Genomic DNA, 10,454 nt, shown 5'->3' on the forward strand with positions numbered 1-10,454 from the left:
TGACTTCTTCTTTGTTGGAATTCTGGTTGTTGTAGTTTTTCACGATTTGATGAAATTACCGTACCAAGAATGCGTAAATGATCGTATTATGCGAGTTTAAAATATCTTAATATAGTTATGATTCATATTTATGTCTTTGTAGAAGCATAGAAGGTGAAAGAAAAGTATTGGTAACATCCGGGTTTTGAAATCAAAGAAAATGTGAGAAATAAACTTAAGAAAAGGTCAAATTTAGATTACGAACTGATGAAAGTATTAATGATATAGAAGTTTTAGAATGAGAGGCATGAATAAAGTTGAAATTAATGTTGAAATTGATCGACGCTGGTAACAGTTCTTACTCTTCTAGAATTGCATAAGAAAATATTAATCTATGTATAAATGTACTCAATTTAATGTTTAACATTGCAACATTAACACAAAACAGCAAGATAGAAAACACTGCAATTTTAAAAACCCATCTGAACTTTTAATAAAAATAATTTAATCAACTTATATGCATCATATCTTTGTAAGAATTTGAATGCTCATTGGTCTAGGAATGTGCAAAGAAGCAGATAACATATTTATAGTTGAGGTGTAAATGGTTAAAGAAAATTGGCAGAAAAAGTCAAAAATGTTCCTTGAATACTGAAAAAAATTCAAATAAAGCCAAACATTTTTCTACAAGGATTTATTGTTTGTTCAGTAAGGTAGATGACCCATGTTTAGTTTCAGACAGGAAGCAGAGAAAGGAGCCAAAGTTCCAGGAATATCAGCAAATGACACCACAATTGACTGAAGCCGGGCATTTATAGATGCCCTGCTTTATAAATGCATATTTTGATAGTCTCAATGTTTTGATAGTCTCAAAACACTGATAGTCTCAATGTTTTGGCCATAAAGAGATTTAAACACTCAAGTATAGCATCAGGACAAATGAGACTTCTTCTGTACATGTTTCTTTTAGATTACATGGGGATACGTTTTGTGGTTTGATGACATGAAAATACCCATATGGCATAGAACCACCTCCAGTGAACTATACGCTCAATACGTCCATTTTACTCTCGACTTTTGTGCTCTTTCTTTTAACCGTGATGTCAGCTGAGAGATTGCTGCTCTGTGAAGGAAATCTGAAGATCTCACACAAACCTACAGGAAAAGTACCGAATGCAAATGAGATAACTGAGTCATTTTAAATACGGAGACTAAATAACAGAGGTTGATGAAATTAACAAAAGTGAACTGATGACCAGATAAATGCCTATTCTCACAGTAAAACCCAGCTACAAATTCAAATAGTGCCACACAGTTGATAAAGTGCTAAAACACCACCAACATAAATTAAAAAAAGCATATTTTCTAAAGATTTTCACAAAGCAACAGAGATCTCAACTTGCACCTAAAGCTAACATGCATTATCCCAATGTTACAGCGTAATGCATGAGGGTCAAGAGCAAATATTTAGAGGGACAGAAGTGCAGAGTCAGCAGCTGATTCCTCAGAATAAATAAAGACTATCAGCTCAGTCACAAACGTTTTGAACATGGCAAAAGGGCATCAGTTCAGTGAAAACTTGCAGAAAAACAACCGTTCCATGTTGAAATGATTATGACATCCAGAAGAGAAAAAGTAAAACTAAACATCGACCCGTCCTCTGAAGGTGGAACAGAGGGACACACAAAAAGCTCCTCAACATTCTGATTCTGTTCTTCCAGTGCGATCTGCTCTACTTGGTGACCGCATGGATCCCCTCTGCCAGGTAGCCCACATTTGCGGTCGTCACGCCCGCCATGGAAATCCTGCCGTCTTTGGTCATGTACACCGAGAACTCCTTCGTCAGGCGCTCAACCTGCAGGAAAAATAAAAACATAAATTCAGCAGAGCTTAAACAAGTGCTGGTAAAAAAAAAAGGAAAAAGAAGACAGGTTTTTTTTTTATCCTTCCGCTGATCTTTGATTTAATAATCAGACAGGCTGCACCAAATTGGTGCTTTAGTGCCTTTTCACTAAGCAAGTTTTCTTCAGCAGGGCCTCAAACTGAACCTTTAAAGGTCACCTATTATGTTTCCTCATACTAGTTAGTATAGGTATGTGGTCTATACTAAACATGTTCATCACATTTTTGCACAAAATCATTGTTAGATGATGAGATTTTAGTCTGATCAGTTCTGCATCATTCAGGATGAGATTTTTCAGAACCTCATGTCACTTTAAATCCAAACAAGCTGCTGCTAGTCATGACCTCAACTCAGTATTTACACTCACATGTGAAAATGGCTGCAAACAGATACGCAATTATACAGCCATACATCTTTAAATAGCAGAAGTGGAGCCTCCTGCACAACCAACAAGAATGTTGGTTTCTGAATAGTAAATCAACAACAAATCACTTGTCATTTCCAGCAGCCATTGTACAGTGGTAAAACCATCTGACCAAACGTCCTGGAGCCCCGATTGAGTTGCTAGGTAATAGGGCTGGGCTTGGCTGGGGTTGCTAGGTAACAACAAAGTTCCCATCAATTGTGTTTTAACAATCAGGAAGTTTTTGAAATAGCTAATTTTCCTGACAAAAACATTAACATATTGCCAAAAAACTGGTTTGTGTGGGGGTTTCTTTAAGTGCTTGAGCTTTTATAGAAGCAGCACAAACTCAACAGGAAGTATTAAAACATGAAAAATGTGAGTTTGAATAATAAGTCCACTCTAAAACCATTAATTAAGCTGCTCTTATAACCAAGAGGCTCATCTATAATTTGAATATAGTATCATAAATGCAGACTGCTATTATCAGGTAATAGATTTATATTTATCTATGGGCTTACATAGAGTTTGTCAGTTTGAAAGGGTTAAATTTATCAGAGCAGATTATCTAGTAATGGAAGGATGATGCATCTCTCTAATGCTGTGTCTCAACTTTTCAATATTTTCTTGGCTAAATATTCTAATATTGCTTTATCACATCTATTTTATCCTCAAACTTCTCAATTTTTAAGCTCAATATGCAGCACTAGCTGATTTCCAGGAAAAGATAAATCCAAGTCATCTAGAAGGAGGAAAATCTTTTGAAGAACCCTTTTGAAAATAAAACTACTGATAAAAACTATTTTGAAAGATCTGATCTGGCAGATCTGGCTCCATTAAACCCAAAATATTAATTAGTTGCAGTTTTATATTTTTACCCAGTGGATTTCCATAGAGGGCGCATTATTCCTGCTTGTACCTGTTCGGGTTTGAGGCCAGTGAAGCAGAACATGCCGATCTGATCGGTGACGTGCTGCCAGTTGTGGGAGGAGCCCTGCTGTTTCAGACCCGCCACCAGCTGCTCCCTCATCTTAATGATGCGGTTGGCCATGCTATGGACTTCCTCCAGCCTGACAGCACAAAACAGAACAAGAAAAACCTGTTAAAACAACAAGGTGCCATGGCACGTCTACCACTTCAGTTTTATTCTTATTACGAATCTAATCGTTACAGTGCAGCCACAAGATTCAACATATTTTGATGGGATTTTGTGAAATAGTAGCAGATAATTTAGTGAAAGGGAAATGTTTTTAAAAATGTATTCTGAAAAATGTAGAATTCTAATTAGGACTGAGGCGACAAATTAGATTAATTGTTATGACTCAACTATTGAAATAGGCTGCAGAATGTGGCAATTTTCTTATCCAATGAATTGATAAATCGTCACAATAAATAGATTAATCAATACTATACTAATCATCTGTTGCAGTCCTGATGAGCTGAATAAAAACACTTTTTTTATTTGTGAAACGTGTTCCTCAATCCTTCCTACTCAGCTATGCACTTACAGACCTGGTCTATTACACAAAATATATGGAGGTCTATGTCTTAAGCCTGACAAAATGTGGAAAAGTTCAGGTTGTTGGAAAACAGTCCAGCTTCTGGGAGATGTCTGCTTTCGGTTCAGGTTCAGCTTCTGTGTTAATATTTTTACCAGAGCGAGCGCAGATCTGGTGTGTTGAGGATGGTTGCAGCGATTCTGGCGCCGTTTATCGGTGGATTGGAGTAAATCGGCCTGATCAGGATCTTGAGTTGGGACTCGACTCTCTTGGCCTCTTCTGCGTCTTTGCACACAACAGTGAAGCCTCCCACACGTTCACCTGTGGTAACCGAGAGAACAGAGTCAGGCAGAGTTGAGGCTCCATGAACTATCAAGGGAAAACACTCTGCCTGGAGCTACTTTAAACTCAGATGCCCACAAAGTTTTGCCACTAGGTGGTGACAAAAAAACAAGCTTTTGCTGCAGGTGTTGCAGTCTGCTATGATCTTTATACACACCGTAGAGTCCCATGTTCTTGGCGAAGGACTGAGACAGCACGATGTTGTGGCCCGTCTCGATGAAGTGCCGAACAGCCCAGGCATCACGATCAATGTCGCCGCTGGCGAAGCCCTGGTAGGCCATGTCGAAGAACACCAGCAGGTTCCTTTTCTGTGAGGTTCAACATGCAGATAAGAAGCTGTTAATATTTGAAATGATGACACGACAACTTCCTAATGCACAGCTTATATCAGTCATGGAAGTCTTTGTTAGAGAGCAAGATGATAACAGCAGCAGGTTTTATCAAGATGCTCCTAGAACCGGAGCCAGGTGATCGTTTCTCACCTTCACGATGTCGCCGATCTCCTTCCACTGCTCAGGCCTGGGATCCACGCCGGTCGGATTGTGGGCGCAGGCGTGCAGCACAATGATGCTCTTCTCTGGGATTTTCTGCAACACGAAATGAGTACCTGGAGTATTAAAGACCATTTTTATTTAATGATGATTTCAGAGTTTAGACTGTGTTTTTTTCCTTCACACTTTGATAAACCTTGATTCTACAAAGCTTGAGTGCTAACAAGCTAAGGCTGAATTAGAGTGAAACTCAACCCCTCCTCAGATAAATACTCTTAATGATCTAAATGATCATATTTAGCTCCTCACAGAGATGTCGTCCAGGGCTCCTTTGAAGTCGAAGCCGCAGGTGGATGGGTCGTAGTATCTGTACGCTTTGAGCTGCATGCCGGCGTCTCTGAAGATGGGTGTGTGGTTTCCCCAGGAGGGTTTGGGCAGGTACACATCATGTGGACCTGTATGGAACCGAGCCTGAGACAGAAACAACAGATTATACAGCCAGAATGACCTTTAACCTGTCTCTCTTTATACTGACAGTAAAACCAGCACTCACCAGGTAATTTCCCCCGATGCGCAAGGATCCAGTTCCTGAGATGGTCTGGACAGTGATGCTCTGAAGGAAGGTAAATTTTACAACCTTGACTGTTTGATTGTGACACACCAAGGTCTAGATTGCTTTATCAGACACCGTAACTTACTCTGCCGCTCTTCAGCACCTCATTGTCGGCACCGAGCGCCAGCTGGGCACAGGCCTTGGTAAATTCACCAAGACCACCGATGGGCAGGTACTCCTTATCCAGCTGTTTGGATGCCATCAAAGCCTCTGCCTGGAAAACAAGCAAAGAGAAGTAAAGAAAAACACATTTTTTAAACCAACAGCATTGTGAAAATGAAAAAATAAAAAGCAGATTGACTGTTTTACCTTACGAACACAGCTGAGCACAAAAGGTTTCCCCTGGTCATCTCTGTAGGCTCCCACGCCGAGGTTCATCTTCTTTGAGTTGGTGTCCCTCTTGAAGGCCTCCGTCACCCCCAGGATGGGATCCGGGGGACCCATCTGCACTCCAGCCCACCATGAGCTGCACAAAACAAACAATAAAAATGGATGCTAACAGGACATCAGCTTTCACCCAAATAAAACCCAAAGTAACAACAAAAAGGTTGTTTGGAAGCTCTTACATTCATGACTATAAACACCAAACCACCTTTATACAACAGTGTTAGTCATGATCCTGCTCACTGAAGTGATTCTATCCGCCTACTTAAGTTTTCCCTTCATGTGACCCCACTGAGCTGGTGACACATGAACGACACATGCTGCGTTTCAGGAAATTAACACAATCCAATTAGCCGTTTCAAAGTCCAAAAACAGGAAAAGAGAGTAATCTGGATGCAAAATACAACTTAGGACTGAAATTATTTCCACACTTACTCACTATACAAAAGAGTGGAAACTGAAAATTGTAGTAATGGTGAATACACAGATGTTTACTGAGGTAATTTCAAGGACATGGACTTCAACCCTGCAAGGGGGTTAGGATCAGACCTTAAGGATTTTAAAATGCAGATGACAAAGGTGGGCAGACCTGTCCAAAGAAATGCAAGCATGTTTCTTTTTCTTTCACTTATTGCCTCTGCTCAGCTTTGTTTTCTTGGAAGTCAGTCATAATGTTTCTAAACAAGGTTTGCATGTTTTCCTATGGAAACACAATGAAAAGTATCTGAAATTTTGTCCAAGTTATTTTATTTACTTCAATTAAATAAATAAAAGAAACCAAGTCTGATTTACTGCCGCCCATCTGATCGTTTAAGACTCGTCATGCAGATGTCGGCAGAGAAAGCTGCGACTTTGAGTGTTGAGATCCAGTTAGGACAGCATTGAAAATGATGCAAATACTTTAAAACACATTAGACTACATTAATATCATCATGAGTTGTATACAGATTTGATATAACTCAACTATTTATCTAAAAGAACATTTGAAAATCCAAAAACATATCTCCTGTGTGAGTAAATGGAAATAAAAGTTGCTACACGTGACCTCAGTTGCACTCCTTCCCTTATTCGTTGTCTCAGGTTTCTTCTACTTTGTGAAACATCTGAACTTTGTAGCTAAATTTAGGAGAGAACTTCATGCAAAGGGCAAAAGTCTCAAATTAATGTTCAAACATTAGGTGAATTTATTATAATACACTTAATTTCTTGGCAGGCATGTTGCACAAAACTTCAGCTTAGTGAAGAGTATCCAGATTACGAGCAATACTTGCAAGATTAATACAACTAGATATTCAAAATATCCCATAGTTACACTTACTATATGAATAAAATCTATATGAGAAAATAAAGGCTTGGTCAATGTAGAAAAAATTATGGTTGGTGCTTAAAGAGGCTGTCTGGTTTTAACCAGCAGACCAGGGGGCACAACTTACCTTCAGTAATCAATAGATCAAATGCATTTTGGCTAGATGAACCATTGTTTTCCCTTACCAAATGACTTCACTGCTCATTTAACACAAGCATCTTGTTTAAGAAGAAATGTATGTGCTTGGATACAATAGAGCATACAATTTATAGTTTAAACTTGGAAGGTGAATACTGTGTGTATAGTACGTTATTAATCTAATAAATCTTAATTTAAAGTGGCGAATTTTATTTTATTTTATTTTTGATCGCAGTTGTCTGAGCCGACTGGAGCTAATAGCTTACCCTCCACGAACTAACTCAAAGGACGAACTGGCGTCTCTTTCGTTTCCCGTGTTTACCCAATCACCGATCAGAGGTGGAACCCAGTAACCTATCAGCGCGTAGAGGCGAAGAGTTAGCCAATGAGCTCACGCGGGTTCACTGATTTGAGGTGTCCGGGGTTTCCTATGACGTTGTGTGGACTTTAACGCAAAACTCTGCTAACGGTTTACTTTATTAGAAAAAAAGGTCACTATTGAAGGCAACGTAACTTAAGCGGTAATTATTATGAAAAACACGCTAACTCGTCCAATTATTTCCCTCCACATGGATGCATTCGTCTCCATGGGGTGTGTGTGCCACGGACCAACCAACGTGACTTCCACCAAACCAACTGTAACAATCACTAAATTATGAGTTAAGTAAACTCTCAGAGGATTCCTTGAAATATAAAGGGAAAATCTGGCAAATAAGAGAGAGAAGCGAACCACCACACCGATGCTAGCGAAAGCCGACACACCGGGGCCTGCTGAAACCATTTGACCCCTGCCTGCTGCTGGTTAAACGGATAACATGGCCTCTTCATACACCGTCCTCTAAAAATGGTTCGTAACATTTAAAAGTGACTGCGCATTTAAAGAGCAAAAAATACTAATAATCTGCATCATGGGTTAGGTTAAACACGCACACAAGACGTAGACTGGTACAGGAGCTAAAAGCTCACTGTCCTCGGGTTACATGTGGGTTAGTTCGGGAGTGTGGTTCACCTGTTGCGGCTGGACAGAGCTCCCAGGGCCGGGGAGATGTTGCCCAGGCAGTGGATCACCTTGTTGGACTTGAGCAGAGCCATAGTTGCTGTGGTGCAGAGAGGAGCCTAGCAGGATGTGGACAGACGTGAAGGACAGGGGTGACCAAGCTGAGACGCCTACTGTACGTGCTGACGACAGAGCTGAACGTTACAAGAAGCGGACCACGTTGATGGGAATTCCGTTTAGTTTTAGGGATACGTGTCGTTTGGCTTGCTTGAGCTTCACTTTGTGTTGAGATTAAAGTTCAATTAGTAAATTAATGAACGCGCCATCGTAATTTAAAATATTGTATAAAGTTACATTATGTTAAATAATTAATGTAAATTCAATTTTAAAATGTAAACTTATCTTGTAAGCCACACACAGATATACTTAAACATTTAGTTCTGTTATTTCTACAGAATTCGGCTTGTAGCTACTGAAAACCCAATGGTTAGTTTCCAAAAAAATCGGTAATTAACAAAGACCAACAAAAAAGGATTTTCAATTCAGACATGTCACTCTACCTACTAAAACGTGTCTTTGCGCTATATAGTACTTGTACAATACTTTGCACAATACTTTGCACAAGTATTGTGCAAAGTATTGTACTCCTTTTGCATAAATACATGCACTACAGCACTTGGAGGTGAGCAGGACGTTGTACTGCTGAGGTGTTAAATTTATGTCTGCTAAAGATTTAACGCAAAACCAAACACACAAAACAAAAGTATTCTCTACAAACTACCGTTACAACTACTGATAATAAGGAACGTATTGTGAATCAGAAACTGAGCGTTCAGAAAATTATTTAATCGAGCTCATCAAAAGTCAAACTTTTATCCAAAGTTTACCCGTCGTTTACTCAAAAATATCTATCAAAATCAACAGACTAAGAAGAAAACACAATACACACAAACAAAACACAGTACAGCATCACATATACTGGTTAAAACTGACTTATATATTTTTTTAAAATAAATAAATAAAGCAAAAAAAAAGTATTATTTAAATGACATTTAGGTTTATAAGTTGCAATTGTTCCCCTCATTTATTGTACTGATGTTCCACTAGAGGGCAATCTTAGACAATGAAGTATCGACATTAAAGTCGTTGCTCTGACAATGCCCATGTTCAGGTTGTCCTTATTTCAGAAGAATTTTGGTGCTTGATGATTAAAATTGACCTGCGTGGATTCAAATATTTAAATAATAAAGCACTAAGAGAAGGAACGTATCTGGACCTGAACCACTGCAATGATTTCAGTTGTGACTGAAGTTAAAACAAATAATTTAAAAAACCCTTCATAAATGTACTTATTATGCTTATCTCGGTCAAAAGACAATTCATTTAAACTAGATGGAGAGTTTTCATACTTTAAAATGAGTGTTATTAAATTAACATCACCAGACATTGCAGTGAATAATTATTTCCCCCTTGATTTCTTCTATTTTTGCTTTTTTACTTTAATGTTACAGATTATAAAACTAAGGTTAATATCAGACATAAGTATAGTCTGAGAATAGATGTAAAATCCAGTTTCCAATCATGATTTTATCCATTAACAGAGAAAATCTATTCGTCTGGTAATCGATTTTGTCTTACGATCTGAAACATGTAAATTTAACAACCAAAAAAAATAAAAAATAAAAACAGATATCTAAAACTTTTTTTTCTGTTTCTTATCTTTATTTAGCAATAAACACACTGACAAAATATATGCTCTAAATGCTGTATGAAACAAAGATGCAGAATTGTTTTTGTTTAATTTTTAATGTCTGATGTAGCTGCAAGAGAAGAAAGCTCACACAGAGCATCTTAGAGTCTAGGTGGTTTATCACACTGTGGAGGCTGGAAGTCCATGAAACACTTTTCTCAAACTCAGTGGACGACAACAGCGTCTGCTGGCAAACCAACAGAGTGGCAGAAAGAGGCTCATCCCTGGCTTACATGTGGCTCTGCATCTGTCCACAGAAGATATGGATTAATCCAGCAGAAAATTCTTTCTGCTGGAAAGGAACCAGGAGGCATTGCTGTGTCAAAACTGGTTCATTCTCACCTTAGAACTGCATATATTATGATTTTATGTTATTTTATTTTTGCTAAAAACTTCCAGAAAAAGATGACAGTTTCTTGCTGGACCAGTACTACCTCTCAACAACTGTCATCTGAAGCTATATAATAAAAAACAGGTTCAATTCACTCAAGTGAAATAAAAGTAATCAATTTAACCCAATCATAATGCAATGTAGCCAGGTTTAGTTGATTATTAGATGTCAGTAAGTGATCTGATGTCCAACTCAGCTGACCAGCAGATTTCACAAAACCTTAACTTTGCATCAAACCATTTTTCAGTGACATTTCTA

At 38.4% G+C, this 10,454-nt stretch overlaps 1 protein-coding gene across 1 annotated transcript; it reads right to left on the reverse strand.

Moving 5' to 3' along the window:
- Positions 1 to 656: 656 nt before the first annotated feature.
- Positions 657 to 8,237, reverse strand: got2b (glutamic-oxaloacetic transaminase 2b, mitochondrial). Its single transcript, XM_032560751.1, has 10 exons — positions 8,068 to 8,237; positions 5,540 to 5,696; positions 5,316 to 5,444; positions 5,171 to 5,230; positions 4,927 to 5,088; positions 4,609 to 4,713; positions 4,284 to 4,434; positions 3,940 to 4,105; positions 3,205 to 3,355; positions 657 to 1,834 (listed from the first exon to the last, which is right to left on the reverse strand). Exons 1-10 carry the CDS (start codon positions 8,148 to 8,150, stop codon positions 1,712 to 1,714), a joined length of 1,287 nt encoding a protein of 428 aa, XP_032416642.1. The 5' UTR covers positions 8,151 to 8,237; the 3' UTR covers positions 657 to 1,711.
- Between the last annotated feature and the right edge of the window lie 2,217 nt (positions 8,238 to 10,454).

Source organism: Xiphophorus hellerii, chromosome 4 (genome assembly GCF_003331165.1).
Source record: "Xiphophorus hellerii strain 12219 chromosome 4, Xiphophorus_hellerii-4.1, whole genome shotgun sequence".
NCBI lineage: Eukaryota > Metazoa > Chordata > Actinopteri > Cyprinodontiformes > Poeciliidae > Xiphophorus > Xiphophorus hellerii.

Bases quoted from the DNA above. Each gene is read 5' to 3' on its own strand.
- got2b (XM_032560751.1), bottom strand. From the start codon at position 8,150: ATGGCTCTGCTCAAGTCCAACAAGGTGATCCACTGCCTGGGCAACATC. The intron at 5,089-5,170 runs GTGAGTGCTGGT...TTTCTGTCTCAG, and splicing joins GCATCGGGGGAAATTACCTG to GCTCGGTTCCATACAGGTCC. The intron at 4,106-4,283 runs GTGTGTATAAAG...CGGTTACCACAG, and splicing joins CAAGAACATGGGACTCTACG to GTGAACGTGTGGGAGGCTTC.